The sequence below is a fragment of the Hyperolius riggenbachi genome, chromosome 3 (assembly GCF_040937935.1).
Source record: "Hyperolius riggenbachi isolate aHypRig1 chromosome 3, aHypRig1.pri, whole genome shotgun sequence".
In the NCBI taxonomy this organism is placed as follows: domain Eukaryota; kingdom Metazoa; phylum Chordata; class Amphibia; order Anura; family Hyperoliidae; genus Hyperolius; species Hyperolius riggenbachi.
The window spans coordinates 33,949,687-33,971,106 of NC_090648.1; the positions used below are offsets into that span (position 1 = coordinate 33,949,687).

Below are 21,420 nucleotides of genomic sequence, written 5' to 3' on the forward strand. Positions count from 1 at the left end.
CGACTCCCCGCAGAGCACCAGATCTCAGCGACTCCCCGCAGAGCACCAGATCACAGCGACTCCCAGCAGAGCACCAGATCTCAGCGACTCCCCGCAGAGCGCCAGATCTCAGCGACTGCCCGCAGAGCACCAGATCTCAGCGACTGCCCACAGAGCACCAGATCTCAGCGACTCCCAGCAGAGCGCCAGATCTCAGCGACTCCCAGCAGAGCACCAGATCTCAGTGACTCCCCGCACAGCACCAGATCTCAGTGACTCCCCGCACAGCACCAGATCTCAGTGACTCCCCGCAGAGCACCAGATCTCAGTGACTCCCCGCACAGCACCAGATCTCAGCGACTCCCCGCACAGCACCAGATCTCAGCGACTCCCCGCACAGCACCAGATCTCAGCGACTCCCCGCAGAGCACCAGATCTCAGCGACTCCCAGCAGAGCACCAGATCTCAGCGACTCCCAGCAGAGCACCAGATCTCAGCCACTCCCCGCAGAGCGCCAGCTCTCAGCGACTCCCCGCAGAGCACCAGATCTCAGCGACTCCCCGCAGAGCGCCAGATCTCAGCGACTCCCAGCAGAGCACCAGATCTCAGCGACTCCCAGCAGAGCACCAGATCTCAGCGACTCCCAGCAGAGCACCAGATCTCAGCCACTCCCAGCAGAGCACCAGATCTCAGCGACTCCCCGCAGAGCACCAGATCTCAGCGACTCCCCGCAGAGCGCCAGATCTCAGCGACTCCCAGCAGAGCACCAGATCTCAGCGACTCCCAGCAGAGCACCAGATCTCAGCGACTCCCCGCAGAGCACCAGATCTCAGCGACTGCCCGCAGAGCACCAGATCTCAGCGACTCCCAGCAGAGCACCAGATCTCAGCGACTCCCAGCAGAGCGCCAGATCTCAGCGACTCCCCGCACAGCGCCAGCTCTCAGCGACTCCCCGCACAGCGCCAGATCTCAGCGACTCCCCGCAGAGCGCCAGATCTCAGCGACTCCCTGCAGAGCACCAGATCTCAGCGACTGCCCGCAGAGCACCAGATCTCAGCGACTCCCTGCAGAGCACCAGATCTCAGCGACTCCCTGCAGAGCACCAGATCTCAGCGACTCCCCGCAGAGCACCAGATCTCAGCGACTCCCCGCAGAGCACCAGATCTCAGCGACTCCCCGCAGAGCACCAGATCTCAGCGACTCCCCGCAGAGCACCAGATCTCAGCGACTCCCCGCAGAGCACCAGATCTCAGCGACTCCCAGCAGAGCACCAGATCTCAGCGACTCCCAGCAGAGCGCCAGATCTCAGCGACTCCCAGCAGAGCGCCAGATCTCAGCGACTGCCCGCAGAGCACCAGATCTCAGCGACTGCCCGCAGAGCACCAGATCTCAGCGACTCCCAGCAGAGCACCAGATCTCAGCGACTCCCCGCAGAGCACCAGATCTCAGCGACTCCCCGCAGAGCACCAGATCTCAGCGACTCCCCGCAGAGCACCAGATCTCAGCGACTGCCCGCAGAGCACCAGATCTCAGCGACTCCCCGCAGAGCACCAGATCTCAGCGACTCCCTGCAGAGCACCAGATCACAGCGACTCCCAGCAGAGCACCAGATCTCAGCGACTCCCAGCAGAGCACCAGATCTCAGCGACTCCCAGCAGAGCACCAGATCACAGCGACTCCCAGCAGAGCACCAGATCTCAGCGACTGCCCGCAGAGCACCAGATCAATGCGACTCCCCGCAGAGCACCAGATCTCAGCGACTCCCAGCAGAGCACCAGATCTCAGCGACTCCCAGCAGAGCACCAGATCTCAGCGACTCCCCGCAGAGCACCAGATCTCAGCGACTCCCCGCAGAGCACCAGATCTCAGCGACTCCCCGCAGAGCACCAGATCTCAGCGACTGCCCGCAGAGCACCAGATCTCAGCGACTGCCCGCAGAGCACCAGATCTCAGCGACTCCCAGCAGAGCACCAGATCTCAGCGACTCCCCGCAGAGCACCAGATCTCAGCGACTCCCCGCACAGCACCAGATCTCAGCGACTGCCCACAGAGCACCAGATCTCAGCGACTGCCCGCAGAGCACCAGATCTCAGCGACTCCCAGCAGAGCGCCAGATCTCAGCGACTACTCCCCGCAGAGCGCCAGATCTCAGCGACTCCCCGCAGAGCACCAGATCTCAGCGACTCCCAGCAGAGCACCAGATCTCAGCGACTCCCAGCAGAGCACCAGATCTCAGCGACTCCCCGCAGAGCACCAGATCTCAGCGACTCCCCGCAGAGCACCAGATCTCAGCGACTCCCCGCAGAGCACCAGATCTCAGCGACTCCCCGCAGAGCACCAGATCTCAGCGACTCCCTGCAGAGCACCAGATCTCAGCGACTCCCTGCAGAGCACCAGATCACAGCGACTCCCAGCAGAGCACCAGATCTCAGCGACTCCCAGCAGAGCACCAGATCTCAGCGACTCCCCGCAGAGCACCAGATCTCAGCGACTCCCCGCAGAGCACCAGATCTCAGCGACTCCCAGCAGAGCACCAGATCTCAGCGACTCCCCGCAGAGCACCAGATCTCAGCGACTCCCAGCAGAGCACCAGATCTCAGCGACTCCCCGCAGAGCACCAGATCTCAGCGACTCCCCGCAGAGCACCAGATCTCAGCGACTCCCCGCAGAGCGCCAGATCTCAGCGACTCCCAGCAGAGCGCCAGCTCTCAGCGACTCCCCGCAGAGCACCAGATCTCAGCGACTGCCCGCAGAGCACCAGATCTCAGCGACTCCCCGCAGAGCACCAGATCTCAGCGACTCCCGGCAGAGCGCCAGATCTCAGCGACTGCCCGCAGAGCACCAGATCTCAGCGACTGCCCGCAGAGCACCAGATCTCAGCGACTGCCCACAGAGCACCAGATCTCAGCGACTCCCCGCAGAGCACCAGATCTCAGCGACTCCCTGCAGAGCACCAGATCTCAGCGACTCCCTGCAGAGCACCAGATCTCAGCGACTCCCTGCAGAGCACCAGATCTCAGCGACTCCCCGCACAGCACCAGATCTCAGTGACTCCCAGCAGAGCACCAGATCTCAGCGACTCCCCGCAGAGCACCAGATCTCAGCGACTCCCCGCAGAGCACCAGATCTCAGCGACTCCCCGCAGAGCACCAGATCTCAGCGACTCCCCGCAGAGCACCAGATCTCAGCGACTCCCCGCAGAGCACCAGATCTCAGCGACTCCCAGCAGAGCACCAGATCTCAGCGACTCCCAGCAGAGCACCAGATCTCAGTGACTCCCCGCAGAGCACCAGATCTCAGCGACTGCCCGCAGAGCACCAGATCTCAGTGACTCCCTACAGATCTAGATCTCAGCGACTCCCAGCAGAGCACCAGATCTCAGTGACTCCCCGCAGAGCACCAGATCTCAGTGACTCCCTACAGATCTAGATCTCAGCGACTCCCCGCAGAGCACCAGATCTCAGTGACTCCCTACAGATCTAGATCTCAGCGACTCCCCGCAGAGCACCAGATCTCAGCCACTCCCCGCAGAGCACCAGATCTCAGTGACTCCCTACAGATCTAGATCTCAGCGACTCCCCGCAGAGCACCAGATCTCAGCGACTCCCCGCAGAGCACCAGATCTCAGCGACTCCCCGCAGAGCACCAGATCTCAGCGACTCCCCGCAGAGCACCAGATCTCAGCGACTCCCCGCAGAGCACCAGATCTCAGCGACTGCCCGCAGAGCACCAGATCTCAGCGACTGCCCGCAGAGCACCAGATCTCAGCGACTGCCCGCAGAGCACCAGATCTCAGCGACTCCCCGCAGAGCACCAGATCTCAGCGACTGCCCGCAGAGCACCAGATCTCAGCGACTGCCCGCAGAGCGCCAGATCTCAGCGACTCCCAGCAGAGCACCAGATCTCAGCGACTCCCCGCAGAGCACCAGATCTCAGCGACTCCCCGCAGAGCACCAGATCTCAGCGACTCCCCGCAGAGCGCCAGATCTCAGCGACTCCCCGCAGAGCGCCAGATCTCAGCGACTCCCCGCAGAGCGCCAGATCTCAGCGACTCCCCGCAGAGCGCCAGATCTCAGCGACTGCCCGCAGAGCACCAGATCTCAGCGACTCCCTGCAGAGCACCTGATCTCAGCGACTGCCCGCAGAGCACCAGATCTCAGCGACTCCCTGCAGAGCACCAGATCTCAGCGACTCCCTGCAGAGCACCAGATCTCAGCGACTCCCCGCAGAGCACCAGATCTCAGCGACTCCCCGCAGAGCACCAGATCTCAGCGACTACTCCCCGCAGAGCGCCAGATCTCAGCGACTCCCAGCAGAGCACCAGATCTCAGCGACTGCCCGCAGAGCACCAGATCTCAGCGACTGCCCGCAGAGCACCAGATCTCAGCGACTCCCCGCAGAGCACCAGATCTCAGCGACTCCCCGCAGAGCACCAGATCTCAGTGACTCCCCGCAGAGCACCAGATCTCAGCGACTCCCTGCAGAGCACCAGATCTCAGCGACTCCCCGCAGAGCACCAGATCTCAGCGACTCCCCGCAGAGCACCAGATCTCAGCGACTCCCCGCAGAGCACCAGATCTCAGTGACTCCCTGAGGTTGACTAAAGGTTGATTCCTATATACATATATATATATATATATATATATATATATATATATATATATATATATATATATATATATATATATATATATATATATATATATATATATATATATATATATATATATATATATATGACACTGACATATATATACTGTAGCGGCGTCACGCAAATGATCTCTGGCACTCCTCCCTGTTACAGCCTGATGCGTGTCTTCATCAAATCAATGTCAGCGCATTTGATATCCAGAAAGAATGTGCCTGTGTGTGTTGTGCTGCATCCCACCAGTGCGCAACAAACTGTCGTGAAAGACTCGGTGCAGAAGCCTGCGCCTGTTCTCCCTGCACGTTTCCCGTTCAACGCGCTGCAATACAATGTGGCGAGAACTGTCCCTTGCCTTAATGATATTATAAGTACTGTAATCCATTAACACTGCAAACCAGCTACTGGAAAGAGCACCTGCCAGAGATCACCCATTACTGACCTAAATAGCAGAACAAGTGTTGCTGAACAGTTTATGTGTCACTAAGTATGCAGCGTGACTACTGACAGGCTACACGTTCCAGGCATTCTGCCCATCACTTTCTGAGAAGGGCAGAGCAATAATAGGCTAACATTCTGCATAGCTTCCTGTGACTGCTGGAGGCGGTACAGAGAACCTGTCTATCTCCAACATGTTACAATGCTCACCAGCTTATACTCTCCCAGGGGACACTTCTTCTGGTGACAACCCTCCAGGGCGGGACTTCCTCTCTTTAAGAAGTATTTCTCTAACATAGGCATCAATTATTTCCGCATTCAGTAACACAGAAAACAGCTGATTTCACAGAAGTTTGTTAAAGGAAACCGAGCATCATTTTTGTTTAGTTTTTAAACTCCCACGGCATCTCAATGGCACATTCAAAATGCATGCTAAAATGTGGCTCATTAAAAACGTTCATTTTAACTCATTTTTTTACATTTAAAAAGGTTAATTACAGGAAGTATTCTATGTCCTACATCTGCAAGCCATCCTCAAGCAACAGAAAATGGACGGCAGAAAAGGACTTTTCTAATAAGACTTCACTGCCCAGAAGCTGATATCAAACAAACCCATTAACCATTAGATAGGGGGGAGGACGGGGACACTGCTTCAAACAGATAAGATAAGTCATACTTGATAAACTTCACACGCGCAGGGGGGGAGGGGGGGGGGGTCTCAAACATTGCAGCCCTTTCACCTATTTGAAACCAAGAGCTGCTAAGATCCCTTTAAATGTCTATTCACTAAGGCTGTTACTGGATGGAAAAGTAAACATTTCTGCAGTGAAGTAAATTACCGACTTGTGCAGAAAATACTGCAATAAATGTGAATTCACAAACATTAGAATGTTTTACATTCTGTAAAACAAGTGAGATGTTCAGTATCTCCAGCCTGGAGCTAACAATTAGCCAATCAGTAAAAAGGAAAGGCACCAGCTGATAGGAGGAGTCATCCTAACTACTCATTCTATTGGCACCGACGTACTGTAGCAGGACATCAGAAAAAACAACAACACCTTCATAGAGGTTTCCCTGTAAGCCTTTACACGTGAACAGGGTAAGACTAGTACACAGGAGGGACTAGAGGTGACAGATCTATAGGGAGGCGGGGATGCCTTTTCCTCTTCTATGCTGTCACAGAACAAAAACCTACAACTTACAGCTCCTGTTAGGCAGACCTTGAGTCAGAAAAATCATCACAGCTCTGGCTGGAAGCAGGAAAACCTGACATGACATAAAGCTTACTTGCAAAACGAATCGACAGCTGGTGACACTTCTACGTTTTACCAAACAGGCCTTCGTGAACTGAAACTCATGTGCTGTGTCCCTGGGACTGAAACCGAGACACAGCAACAAAGGTCAAACTTTGTACACATGTACAATAACTGTCGCCAGTCAGGCATCGGCACTCGATCCATGGGGAAAGTTTAGGGACGAGGCAGTACAGAGGCAGCGCTAGCTGTTCAGTTGCTATTGACAGGGGAGGGCAGGGCCGTCAGTACGGCGCACTATAGAGTAACACAGGAACAGGCGGGGCGAGTAGGAGTACGATGCCCTTAGCCTGTGCTCAGCCGAAACGTTCCGCCAGGAAGATAGCTCGTTGGCGCACCAAGTAGAGAGAAACTACGTATAGGCTTGGAGGTGCCCAAAAATAAAATTATTACAATATAAAAATGAGTGCAGGAGACTTACAGCAGATTTCAGCACTATGTTTTTGTCAGGAATCTGTGTGCAGACAGATCAAAGTGTTTTGCCATCAATTTGATTTTCCAGTGAGCCGTGGCTGCATCTGACTGCTCATTTGCTCAGATAAAAGCATGTTGTGTATTTTTGCAGTACAATGAAATAGAAAGTGAACACGGACAAGCTCTGAGAAGGACTAGTACACTATGTCCCCATGTTTGTCACATGTCACTTCAGGTATACTTAGAGCTGTGTAGAATATGTATGTAATATATATCTATGTATATTTGAAGCATAATCAAATTTACCGTCCATCTGCCGTCATTCTGATGAGAGCGACTTCCGCTGGCGTCCCCACAAAGGCTCCGGTGGCTCCGGCCGTCATGCCGATGGCGGCTTTCATTAGGAAGTTTGGTGGGGTGCCGTCCTCCTTCGTAAGCTTCTCAAACAAGATGGTGTAAATACCCAGACGTGTGGTGGTGTAGGTGGCCTGACGCAGGAGACCAGCTGACAACCTGCAGACACAAACACGGAGATATCAGAGGGTGACAAACCATATGTAACATAACCCAAAGTCCTTCTCCTGCAGGGTGGCACAGACAGAAGGGAGCTGTGAGTCTGCCCCTCCTCCTGCAGGGTAACACAGACAGAAGGGAGCTGTGAGTCTGCCCCTCCTCCTGCAGGGTGACAGACAGAAGGGAGCTGTAAGCCTGACCCTCCTCCTGCTGGGTGACACAGAGGGGAGCTGTGAGTCTGCCCCTCCTCCTGCATGGTGACACAGACGGAAGGGAGCTGTGAGTCTGCCCCTCCTCCTGCAGGGTGACACAGACAGAAGGGAGCTGTGAGTCTGCCCCTCCTCCTGCAGGGTGACACAGACAGAAGGGAGCTGTGAGTCTGTCCCTCCTCCTGCAGGGTGACACAGACAGAAGGGAGCTGTGAGTCTGTCCCTCCTCCTGCAGGTTGACACAGACAGAAGGGAGCTGTGAGTCTGTCCCTTCTCCTGCAGGGTGACACAGACAGAAGGGAGCTGTGAGTCTGTCCCTCCTCCTGCAGGGTGACACAGTCAGAAGGGAGCTGTGAGTCTGTCCCTCCTCCTGCAGGGTGACACAGACAGAAGGGAGCTGTGAGTCTGTCCCTCCTCCTGCAGAGTGACACAGACAGAAGGGAGCTGTGAGTCTGTCCCTCCTCCTGCAGGGTGACACAGACAGAAGGGAGCTGTGAGTCTGCCCCACCTCCTGCAGGGTGACACAGACAGAAGGGAGCTGTGAGTCTGCCCCACCTCCTGCAGGGTGACACAGACAGAAGGGAGCTGTGAGTCTGCCCCACCTCCTGCAGGGTGACACAGACAGAAGGGAGCTGTGAGTCTGCCCCACCTCCTGCAGGGTGACACAGACAGAAGGGAGCTGTGAGTCTGCCCCACCTCCTGCAGGGTGACACAGACAGAAGGGAGCTGTGAGTCTGACCCTCCTCCTGCAGGTTGACACAGACAGAAGGGAGCTGTGAGTCTGCCCCTCCTCCTGCAGGGTGACACAGACAGAAGGGAGCTATGAGTCCGATACTCCTCCTGCAGGGTGACACAGACAGAAGGGAGCTGTGAGTCTGTCCCTCCTCCTGCAGGGTGACACAGACAGAAGGGAGCTGTGAGTCTGTCCCTCCTCCTGCAGGGTGACACAGACAGAAGGGAGCTGCGAGTCTGTCCCTCCTCCTGCAGGGTGACACAGACAGAAGGGAGCTGCGAGTCTGTCCCTCCTCCTGCAGGGTGACACAGACAGAAGGGAGCTGCGAGTCTGTCCCTCCTCCTGCAGGGTGACACAGACAGAAGGGAGCTGTGAGTCTGCCCCTCCTCCTGCAGGGTGACACGGACAGAAGGGAGCTGTGAGTCTGCCCCTCCTCCTGCAGGGTGACACGGACAGAAGGGAGCTGTGAGTCTGCCCCTCCTCCTGCAGGGTGACACAGACAGAAGGGAGCTGTGAGTCTGCCCCTCCTCCTGCAGGGTGACACAGACAGAAGGGAGCTGTGAGTCTGCCCCTCCTCCTGCAGGGTGACACAGACAGAAGGAAGCTGTGAGTCTGTCCCTCCTCCTGCAGGGTGACACAGACAGAAGGAAGCTGTGAGTCTGTCCCTCCTCTCACAGGTGAAATTTGTTGCATCAAAGTTAGACTTAAAGCACAAGTGAGAGTGATATGGAGGCTGATTTATTTATTTCCTTTTAAATAATGCATATTGCTTGGCTGTCCTCCTGATCCTCTGTCTCTAATATTCAGGGATTAAATTGTGAGCCCATCAAAGGGACAGTTAAGTGACGAGACGTTACTCTGTTCAGCGCTGCTGGACCGCAGCGCTGTGCACATGGTTTTTACCTTCTTACTTTCTCTGCTCTGCCTGCCAGCTCCAAATGCGGCTGTTTGTGGCCGTCTCCCCCTGCAGGGAAAACGAGCTTAAAGTCTATCACTTCAGTTATGCTTTGAGCCACAGACCCTGAACAACCATGCATATAAGAGGTTTCTGTCTTAAAGTGGGGAAAAAAAACTTTGCATAGCTGCTGTATTTATATATTAAAATCTTTATAGTGGTCACTTTTCAGCTCGGTACAGCTCAGTTTCGGCAGTTAGCTAAATGTATCTGACAAAGGAATGTAAACAAAAGATTATGTTATCCTCTTCTGATGTGGCCAGAAGCTTTCCACTGAAGCAAGGATCTTTCCACTGAAGAACAAAGTACCGTGTTTAACTGTGTTGAATGCTATTCTGCTACAATTTTTTTGTGGTAGTAGATTTTATGCTGTAAATGTTTTAGAACAAAGAGGAAATGCGGAGTTTCATAGCACTAAGTCTGACTGGGTTAGCAGCATGCTTGCTTCTGGTGCGATTCAGACACTACTGCAGCCAAAGAGATCAGGACAGCCAGGCAACCGGTATTGTTTAAAAGGAAATAAATGATAGCCACCATTTGCTTCTCACATTTATCTTGAGTATATTAGAGAGACTCTATAAAGCTTTGTATACACACAACAGCACTATATAAACACACACATATATAATAATCACCCCGTGTAGATGCCCCCTATGCCCTCATTCTTCAGGATGCTGCCCACCGCATGGAAGCTGGTCTTGTATTCTTTTGTTTTGGCTCCTTCTCCGCTCAGCTGCATGCGATTCTTTACGAGATCCAGCGGCTGGACAAACACGGTGGCCCCCATCCTAAAACAATGACACAAGTATCACCGACTGACACAGACATTTCAGGGATAATACAACTTTGTTTAGAAAACGTGCTACAACATATCAGTGCTACTGTACAGGCGTCATTTCATAATTATTAATTTATAAAGTGCCAACATCCTTTATGGCGCTGTACAGTGTAAGAAGCAAACATGGGGTACATAATACAGACAATGGTATATACAGAATATCAACATTGGCAATCTAATGTTATTGAAAACTATTTTTGCATTTCATCTTTAAAGTGACTGGGAACCGCATTTTTTAAAAAATGAAGCAAATACTTACCTAAGGAGAGGGAAGGCTCTGGGTCATATAGAACCTTCTGTCTCCTCTCTTGGTGGGTATTTGGAAGTCTTCGGGAGTTGTGTCCTCCCGAAGACGTGTGGCTCCATACTGCACAGGCGTGAGCATGCAAGAGAGCTGCTTGCGTAGGTGCAGTACAGGGCCGCCCTTCTTCAGGAGCACTCGGGCTTCCTGAAGACTTCTGAAGTCTCCTTCGGCTGGGTAAAGCAGTATTTGACTAATTTAGTCAAATACTGCTACCGGGCGAGCCAGCACTGGAACGTGGGGACCAGGAGAGGAGCCAGAAAGGCTCTATAGGACCTCTCCTTGGGTAAGTATCTGTCTTATTTTTTTAAATGCAGTTCCCATTCACTGCAAACCTGTAAGTTTAAAAGGAGAGAAAATCAGATAGATACTTACCACAGCACCTCCAGAGGTTTCCAACGTCGTGCTACAGACCACGACTGGTCTTTCTGGCAGTACACAGAGGGAGGCGTGGCCGTATAGAGGGCAGTGCATGGGTGAAGAGGAAGAGGGTCCCACTGAGTAGCGGCGAGGACAAGGGTAGCCTCTGGGCCATCTACAGGCTTCCCTCTACTGAGATAAGTATCTAACTTTTACTTTTTGGGTGCTTTCTCAAGCTCATTCCAACAACACGATTTTTAAGAACGATATTTTTGCAACGAATGTTTTTTCCACGACATCGTTGAACATCGTGTAATGAAAATTTGATAAAGGAGTTATTAGGCAAATCATGCTTCCCTCGTGATCTTTTTACCCGGGGCTTCCTCCAGCCCCTTGTAGCAGACATGCCCCACGCCGCATCTCTGCTCGCTGCCGCCGGCCCTGGAGGCCCCGCCGATGCAGAGGCCGACCTCGAGGTTGTCTCTACTGCGCCTGCTCCGCTGTCAATCAAGTCCACGTTGGCCACTGCGTACGGTGCAGACACAGGACTACAGCGCATGTGCAGTACACTGGACAACGTGGACTTGATTGACAGCAGCGCTCGCGGAGGTGCAGTAGAGGTCGGCCTCTGCACCGTCGGGCCGCCAGGCCGGCAGCTGCGAGCGGATATGCTGCGTGACATGTCTGCTGCAAGGGGCTGGAGGAAGCCCCAGGTAAGTATATCATGGGAAAGCATGATTTGCCTGACAACTCCTTTAAACAATGTTTCATGACGCACACCGCCCGTTGTGATCGTTCATTTTTGAACGACCGACATGTTGGATTAAATGGAGTATTGTTTTGAGCCCCATTGTCTTTTTGTGGGGTTTTGCTGCGACCGTGTAAATATAAAGGACAACTGAAGCGGGAGGGCTACGGAGGCTGTTATATTTATTTCCTTTTAAGCAATACCAGTTGCCTGGCAGCCCTGCTGATCCTCTGCCTCTAATACTTTTAGCCACAGCCCCTGAACAAGCATGCAGCATATCAGGCGTTTCTGACATTGTCAGATCTGACAAGATTAGCGGCATGCTTGTTTCTGGTGTGATTCAGACACTACTGCAGCCAAACAGACCAACAGGGCTGCCAGGTAACGGTTATCGTTTAAAAGGAAATAAAAATGGCAGCCTCCATATTTCTCTGACTTTAGTTATCCTTTAAAGAGGAGCTGTTAGGTATAAGGTCTCAGAGAAAATAAACACATATATCAGTAGCTAAAGATTGGCTGTACTTACATTACATATGCATTTCACTGTCCACGTTTGGATTTCACAGAATTTGTATATAGTATATGCAGAGATAGATGCTCCTGACAGCTCATGGCAGGCTCCATGTTTTCCTGTCAAATGTGTCGTCATGTCCTGCCTGCTTCCTGATCACAGATAAGCTCATACTTGAACAACACAGTGTGCAGTGAATATTAATGAGCCATGTGGCTAGGAACAATAGCCTACTCCTGCAGTGTACTCTGCCCCGAGATTTATCAGTGCTACGCGCTGGACTGATTACACAAGCTGCTGTAACGTCTCATTAGCAGCCGAGGGGAGGGCCCCAGAATGCTTTGCAGTTTAGTATGCGGCTTGCGTCTTTATGGGTCTATAACAGACTTGCTGATAAGCACACATCAAAGGTAACTGAGATTTTTATCTTCACTAATGGCTTTTGAGCTTCCTTCTAAACTGTTTAACACAGGAGAATAGAGGTTTAAATTAGCTTCTGCAGCCTGACAGTTACTCTTTAAAGCTTTAACCCAAGAAAGAAGGGTGATATTTGGACTCTCTGCTCACTCAGCCATCAGAGGCTAGATCTGTGTGTAGTTCTGTGTCCGGATGTGGGCTTAGCGCTGGCAGCGTACAATACTCGTCCAAGCTTCTCTCAAAGGCCTTCTGTGTGTTTTGGACGTTGGCTGGCAAGGCATGGCCGATGTCCAACAAGGGACATTGTTGGTGACCTCTGTCCTCTTATCACACAAAGCAGAAGAAAACAGGTTCTGGTTTCAGTAAGAAGTGCTGCGTGTAACTTACAACAAGCCCTGACTGGCACACATTTATTACTATTATTTATTGTATTTATATGGTGCCGACATATTACACAGTGCTGGACAAGCAGAAAAACATCCGGTGAACACTATTATCCCATGGACCGAAGATTGGGGACCAGTGCTATAGAGTATTTGAGATACTGATTTTGAAATAAGTGCATGACACTCCTGCTTACACCCGCACAAGGAAAATAGGTTTAGAACATTATACTGTACATTCTGAAGGTAGCAGAGATCTGCACCCACTGCAGCTAGTTTACTATCACTGCGTTTACTCCAATAACACATATGGACAGAAGCAGAGAGGTGCGGGCTCTGCGTATGCATTAACAACTGTTCTGTATACACACTAGGCGTCCACGAGTAATCCCTGCAGCACCCGAAGACCCACACCCTGGTAGCCAAGGTGCAAAGGCAGTCACAAGACAATCCAAATGTATTTTCTGCGTATACATGTCTGGAGTTGTCACTCCCATCTCACTAACAGCTGAGAGCAACACAAGGCACCTTCCACAGTGAAACATGCAGAGCTGCTGAGCCTGACAAGAGAAAGGCTGCTGTAGTCACAGGTAAGTCTGGGTAACAGTTTGTGAACTATATTGATCAAGTCCTGCAGATTGCCAGCTCTTCTCTTCAGAACTCTCGCTTCCAGCAGGTTTATGTTCTGTTACAACAACCAGTAATAAAGATTAAGGATTACCTTTATTTTGCTGAGAGGGGCATAATTACCGGTACTCCTTATCGTCACGGTGATAATACTTTGACCTGTTAAACAGCTCAAGGATAACACCACTAGCTTAAAGTGTATTTACAATCAATTACTATTCCTTTCTTTTCGTGGTTCCCTGCCATTCCCTACACTTAACTGCTGGTTGCACTGGCATGTGGAACCACCTTGGCGGTAATGACGAGCTCAGCTCGTCCATTACCGCCGCAGTGGATTTCTCAGGTCCTACTGGGCCGATTTTCTTAATTTTTTTTTTAAACATGCAGCTAGCACTTTGCTAGCTGCGTGCTATGTACGATCGCCGCCGATCCGCCGCTACCTGACGTGTAACACGCCGCCCCCCCCCCCCTGCGCAGCCTGGCCAATCAGTGCCAGGCAGCGCTGAGGGGTGGGTCGGGACTCCCTCTGACGTCTCGACGTCATCACGATCGTCGCCATGGCGACGGGGGAAGACAAACAGGAAATCCTGCCACCCTGGCGCAATCAATAGAACGCCAGGGCCTGCTGTTCATTAGCCAGGAGGCTATTCAGGAATTGCACAAGTACATGGGGAGGGAGGCGAGGTCTATTCAGGAGTGGCACTAGCATGTGAGGAATGAGGCGGGGTCTATTCAGGAGCTGCACATGAGGCGGGGTCTATTCAGGAGCTGCACAAGCATGTGAGGAGGAAGGCGGGGCCTGTTCAGGAATTGCACATGTTAGGCAGGATTTATTCAGGAATTGCACAAGCACATGGGGAGGAAGGCATGGTCTATTCAGGAGTTGCACTAGCATGTGAGGAGGTAGGCGGGGTCTGTTCAGGAATTGCACATGTTAGGCAGGATTTATTCAGGAATTGCGCATGCGGAGGGAGGTGGGATCTATTCAGGAATGGCACAAGTACCTTAAAGGATAGTGAGGCAAAGCTACCTAAGGTAAGCACAGTTACATTCATGCTGGAACCACATACTTCCAGGGCTCTGCAGTCGATACAAAAATCCTCAGACTCTGAAGTTTATGAAACCACCGTCTCTGACTCCAGTTGCCCAAAACTGCTCCGACTCCTCGACTTCCTACTCCTTAGTCTAATAAGAAACAAAGTGAAATCTGCTCCACCTCAGGCACTAGGACAGTGCTGGAACTAGGAACTTGACCCATAGACACGAATGAAAGGAAGAAGTTCTGCACAATGTCCATAGCCATATTGAATCCTAACTTTATTGAAACAGGTAAAAGCTGTACAGCCTCGTAGTTGACCAGTCTAATGCTCACCAGCAGGGGCGTAACAATAGGCCCTGCAAGGGATGAAGCCGCAGGGGGGCCCTGTGGGTGGGGGGGGGGGGAGAAGTTTATTTTCCCTGTTCAGAGTGACTGACAAGGGCATAGAGAGAAAAAAAACTTTCTTCTCTCTGCACAATTGTTCTAATGACTGCATCTGCTCAGCCACTGATAAGGAATCATACAAAGTTTTGCAGACAAAGATTTGTAGGCTGTCCCTATTCAGTGTGCAGCAGGCTCTTCTGTACAGCGCGCTGCCCCAAGCCCGCTACCCCTCCCCAAGTGCTCTGTCCTGGCGGGAGGGGGCCCCATCCAAAGTTTTGCAGGGGGGCCCAGTGATTTCTAGTTACGCCCCTGCTCACCAGAGCTGTGGAGTTGGTACAAAAAACATCCGCCGACTCAGTTTATGAAACCATCGACTCCAGGTACCCCAAATTGCTCCAACACCTTCTCCCGGACTCCGACTCCACAGCCCTGCATACCTCTGTGCTTTGTCCGTTTCCTGGTCTCTGTAAATACTCTTTGAAAAATTTGACTTTTGACTTGCCAAATTTTCAAACAGGAAGAGACGGGGTTGCTGTTATTCCATCCCATCACCCTCATATTCCTTTCTCTTCCCCCACCCCATTCACTCCCTTTAAAGTGAACCAGAGACGAAGCACCCTTGTGTATTTTACCATAGAAATCAGTGGGAACATTAGAGAAAACATTTACCATGCTCTCTGTTCCATCCTCACTGCTAAAAGTGTCTGTTATCTAGCTGAGATAAGAATCCCGGGCTGAGCATTGAGTCTGGCTTTGCTATAATGACTCAGCTATAATGATTCCTGAGCAAAGCCAGCAGGGGGCAGGCTTGGACTTGAAGACAGCAAAGAACACAGTCTCAGCTATAATTATTCTGTAGCAAAGCCAGACCGACTGCTTAGGGCTCTTTCACATTAGGGCAGATTTTCTGCGTTTCAACGCAAAGGATAAAGTTTGCGTTACCCAAGGTGAAATGAAAGTCCATAGACTTTCATTTTAGCTTTCACATATAACGCAGCCTTTTTGTGCGTTGCGTTCCACTGCACCCAGGCGCAGTTTTTTGGCCAACGCTAGCTTTATGCGTTACAATGTTAGTCAATGTAAAACGCACACTATGCGCGTTTTTAATCCGTTAACGCAGGCAATCAGTCCCAGAATGCAACAGAGGAACAATGTAGAAAGTTGACAATAAAAGAAAAAAAAATTACCTGCGTTTTCCTATGTGCAGTAACGCATTGAAAACGGATTAAAAACGCACACTCACTGCAGTGCAACGCATATCAAAACGCAGTAAAAGGCATACAACAAAACGTATGCTTTGAGCGTTCTCCAACGCAAGCTCTGATGTGAAAGAGCCCTTAGTCGGGATTCTTATCTTAGAGGTGATAACAGGCAAATTAAACAGAGAACAATGTAACAAAGAGCAGATTAGGTGTTTACTGTCATGTTCCCACTGATTTATAAGGTAAAATACATGAGGTTGCTTCATCTCTGGTTCTCTTTAAAAAGGAGGCAACATCACAGCTAGCCTGCCTTTCCTGTCAGGAAATTTCACTTTAGCCAAAAGTAAAATTTCTTGCATACTCTGTTACAGCCCACCAATCCTTGTGGTAAACTCTGGTGACGACAAGTGGCTACTTAGACTCTAAGCCCTCAGAGAACCTGTGCCTACTACTGGTGTTAACATCAACACTGCTAACATTTGTCACGAACACTTTGGCCTCAATTCACTAAGCTTTTCTCCTGTCTTTAATAACTCTTCTAGAGTTGTTACCATGGTGATAAGGCATGTAGTATTCAGGAAACATTTTACCTCAGGCAAACCTAAAGTTAACTCTTCTGTCTTTAAGTTAACTCTTTAATCCTTAAAATAACTCCAGAGTTAAAGACAGGCTGTTGATTAACTGCGTGTGAAAATAACTACAGAGGAGGTAACTTAACTACAGAGGTGGTAAATTAACTACAGAGGAGGTAAATTAACTACAGAAGAGTTAACGTAAGGAATGAAGAGATAAGATAACTCTCTTACTTGCCTTATTATCTCCAGCATGATCTTAGTGAATTGAGGCCTTTAAGTGTACCTGTAGGGAAGAAAGTGCCCAAAACGGGCACTCACCTCAATAAAGTAAAGCCAAGCCCCTGGAGAATCTAGAGTCTTCTCCTGTCCACCAGGCTTTCCAGCTGTATCTTCCAAAAACTATCAAACTCGCCTTTTTCTGCCAGAACCCAAGTGGGTCCATGCTACTGCACAGATGCAGTGCGGTCGCACTTCAGGAGGCCAAATAACTGGAACAGCGAGGTGGATGGAGATGGGGGAAGCCTCTGGAGGTAAGTATCTAACTTTTTAATTTCTCATCAACACAGGTTTGCTTTCCATCTCTTTATCCTGTGCTGCAGCTACCAGACTTGGCCACAGACACACGTGGCCTGGAGTAGAAGAAAGGACAAATCATCAGCCACTACAGTTGTGTAGTTGCCAACAGCTGTTTTCATGCTTCTAGGTTTGGTTCTGCTCACCACTGTTGATAATCAGTAGAACAGAGATCCTCTTCCAACATCAGTGATCTCTAGTGAGGATAAGCTCATATAAACAGATGTGCAATGTTCTAGGTAACACAATCAATCGATTCCGGACTCAACCCTTGCACGAATAATCTTCAGAATGTATTGTAATAATGTATGCGGTTATACAGCAGATAAAAAAGCACAACATTTCGGGCTGCATGCCCTTTCTCAAGCACTTGAGAAAGGGCATGTAGCCCAAAACGTTGTGCTTTTTTGTCTGCTGTATAACCGCATACATTATTACAATAAATTCTGAAGATTATTCGTGCAAGGGTTGAGTCCGGAATCGATTGATTGTGTATGGACTGGATTATGATTGGAGGCTTGATGGACCTCCTACGATGATCTGTGACTCGCCGAGATTAACAGAGTGATTCATGAGGCCGTTGTGTTTGTCAATGTTCTAGGTAAGTCGCCCCCATACCCATAAGCGATTATGCCACATAGGATTCCAAGGGTGTTATTTATTTGTTCAAGTGCCCCTGTGGTCTATCCTATGTGGGCCAGACCACAAGGGAGATAAAACCAGACTCTGTGAGCATAAGAGTAGAATACGTAACCCTGAGTCTTTCAAAAAGAAGGGAGAAACGGAAGAAAGAGACTAGCGTTAGGGACTAGTGATAGGCTGGTTACGCAATCACCAAACCGCCTCCAGGAGGACTTGGATGCTTCCTATAACCGAGTTGTTCTCTTCCCTGTAAGGGTTGATGAGTGTGTAAAGTTAGAGCCCCCCCCCCAATTACTGGTGTGGGTGTATTTCCACCTCGTTGTCTATATAGTTGTATGTTGATCACTAGATGGCCAAGCAGTTCACAAAGGGCGTGTAGCTTGAAATGTTGTGCTGAACAATATGCTGCATAACTGAGACTTCAATAAATGTTAACAGTTTGGAGAATATTCCCAGAGTAAGGGTGAAGTCCAGATTGGATATGTTGTCTGGTTATAGGTGGAGACTGGCAGGTTTAAAAGAGTCACTTGAGTTCTCTTGGGTTGTCCAGCGGTGAGAGTTCCCTAATGGTGTCCCTGTCCACCCCGGGGTGTTCCCAGTCCTTGTACTGTGCACACAAGGGAGCTCTGGCTTGGAGATCTTGGCTTGACACTCCACCACAAGACCCTTGACCTCTCTGCTGTTTTATACTTGGCACTATTCCTGGTGAGAAGCTTGTCTGTGCTATTAATAATTCACTGTGACATTACCAAGCCCTGTCTGGCCGTGTCCTAGTCATAAGGTGGAACGGTTACTAAAATTAGGCTTCTCCTTACGTAAACCAGGGGGCTTCCTCTCTGCCAAATCATCAAAGTATGCGTTTGTATTTCGCTACTCAAAATGAAGTACGACTTTCTAGCAAGGAGTAAGAAAGTCAGGCTTGAGCTTTGACTTAAAGCTTACCTGACCCAAGAAGAATCTACCTAAGGTAAGCAGAGAGGTATGTTCATGTTGGATCCCCATACCTCTTTGCGAGGTCCATTCCCCCCCCTCCCTGTAGTCAGTTCTTCAACTCGCTGTTGCTGAAAGTGCCTATCAGGTCACAGTCCTTGGGATTATAAAACAACGGTGAGTAAAAAGTAGGGAGGTGACTAGAGGGTGATAGATCAAATTTGGAGTTAGGTTCAGGGCAAAGGTCAGGAACGAGCAGCAGTTGTCATATATGGAGCAGGAGGTCAGAGGTGGTGACCAATAAACATACATTGGAAGAGAAGCAAGAGACAGGAGCAGAAAATGTGGTCCAGAAACAAGCCATGGTTAAGGCAGGTGGCGGTAATCAGGTAATAAGTAATAGACAAAGGTTGGGTGCTTCCGGCAGACAAACCAGAGTCAGGACAGAAACAAGCTGAAGTCGGGAACAAGATATCAGGAACACTAGGAATAAGTTGGCATAAACTATGCAAGATCCTCCAAAAACCAGTGGGTGCTGTCAGGGAGGGGAGTAACAGACAGAGCCTGACCTCCTTATCGCCCGGTATTCTACATGCGTCAGCCTCAGTGCATGCAAGATCTTGCACGATGGCTCCAAAACATGCATTCATTCCAAAACAAAGCTGTAAAATGGTGGCCGTGGCTACACAGGTGTTTACAAATGCCAAGATCTGATACCAAAAGCACATGTTCTTCAATAAGTCAGTGATAAGTAGGTTGTCCAAGTTCTGACTACCATCTGCAGATGTTTTTGAGAAAAGCATTGTTTGCACAAAACCTTCCAGGACTTAGTACCAAGTGTGCTTCCAGCCCAGGACACTGCATAGAGGTGTTGGCCACCCTTCAAGAGCCTGTGTAGGCTTGAAACACCATGTTCTCTCTTATTTCATGTCTATTTTCATGTTGACTGCAGCTAATATGGAGTTTTAGCAGTTTACAGTAAACAAACTTGCAAATCATTCAACAAGAATGCTCAAATCAAACACAACCACGGCACGAGCCTACAAAGCTCAACAACACAGAGGCCGAAGGTGGGGAGATAAGATGTGTCAGATAAGGAGCTGGAGATATGGTGACAGATCACCGCAGTGTCCCTTCTTGTTATTACTGGTTCACAGATCTGGCCTCGGGCAAAGACGAAACCTCACAAGAAGTGCCACAAGGGGGAAGAACTACCACAACAATGGGTACTGCAGGTGCTTCTGGATTTAAAATAATGATGGCATGTAGTCTGTCACCGTTGTGGGATCACTGCTCACTATTAGCTGGCAGATCTATCAAGCACTTAAAGGACAACCGAATTCCGCAGGGATATGTAGGCTGCCATATTTATTTCCTTTTACACAATACCAGTTGCCTGGCTGTCCTGCTGATCCTCTGCCGCTAATAATTTCAGTCATAGACCCTGAACAAGCATAAAGCATGCTTATTTCTGGTGTGATTCAGACATTACTGCAGCCAAGATAGATCAGCAGGACTACCAGGCAAATGGTATTGTTCAGTAGGAAATAAATATGGCAACCTCCCTATTATTATCACTTCTAATGTCTGTAACCACTTCCCCTCCCTCAGCACGAGTATCTATGTCCCTGGGACGTAGATACTGCTGCGCACGCTCTCAACCCAGCCACACCCCCACGCGCGCGTGCTCCCGTGCTCGTTACCGCCGCCGCTCGTCAGCTGGGAGATCACTAAATCGGAACTGTGTTCCCATTCATTGATCTAAGTCCCTGTGTGAATGACCGCATCCGTCCATTATACAGCGCCGTCATTCACAAAGCCCGTCCACGCAGTGCTTCCTCTTAGCGTAGTAATACTACACGAGAAAGTGAGCAATAAAATACATACATCGAATCTTTTAAACATTTTAAATTAACCCCTGTCCTTCCACAGTCACCACAAAAAAAAATTTGAGGTAAAAATAAAAAATTACAAAAAGAAAAAAAAAAATACATAAATAGTTACCTTAGGGACTGAACTTTTTTTAATATGTATGTCAAGAGGGTATATTATTGTTAGTTTTTAAATTATGGGCTTGTAATTAGGGATGGATGAAAACTGAAAAAAATGCACCTTTATTTCCAAATAAAATATTGGTGCCACACATTGTACTAGGGAAACATTTTAAACGTTGCAATAGCCGGAACAAATGGGCAAATAAAATGTGTGGTTTTTAAGTATGGTGGCATCTATTATTTTAAAACTATAATGGCCGAAAACTGAGAAATAATGAATTTTTTCCAATTTTTTTTCTTATTTTTCCTGTAAAAATGGAGTTAGAATAAAATAATTCTTAGCAAAACGTAGATTGTTTCATTGTGAAGAGTAGTAATAAAAGTTATAGGCGAATGAATGGAAGGAGCGCTATTGCTCTGGTGTTTAAGGGAGAAAACCTTGGAGGTGAAGTACTACTGGCCCATTTAAAGCTACGCGTACAAAGACACTTCACTATGGGTTATATAGTAGCAGTAATATAACATAGTAACAGTATATAACCGGATAATGCATCATAAAAGTTATATACTGCAATAAAAAAATGAAAACGCATTGTAATGCAATAAAAAGCCAACATAACACATAGTAAAAAAAGTACCATAATACACATGATAATTAAAAAGAATTGAAGTATCTGGCTGTAAAATTTACATCATG

The 21,420-nt window shown here is 49.5% G+C and overlaps 1 protein-coding gene across 1 annotated transcript in view; it reads right to left on the reverse strand.

The window, feature by feature from the left end:
- The window catches only part of SLC25A11 (solute carrier family 25 member 11), a 55,819-nt gene that overhangs the window by 27,706 nt on the left and 6,693 nt on the right, over nucleotides 1–21,420 (reverse strand). Inside the window, exons 2-3 of the mRNA XM_068273966.1 lie at nucleotides 9,835–9,987; nucleotides 7,096–7,302 (exon numbers count right to left, since the gene is read on the reverse strand). Of these exons, the coding sequence (XP_068130067.1) occupies nucleotides 7,096–7,302; nucleotides 9,835–9,987 (360 nt within the window). The remainder of the gene's footprint in view (nucleotides 1–7,095; nucleotides 7,303–9,834; nucleotides 9,988–21,420) is intronic.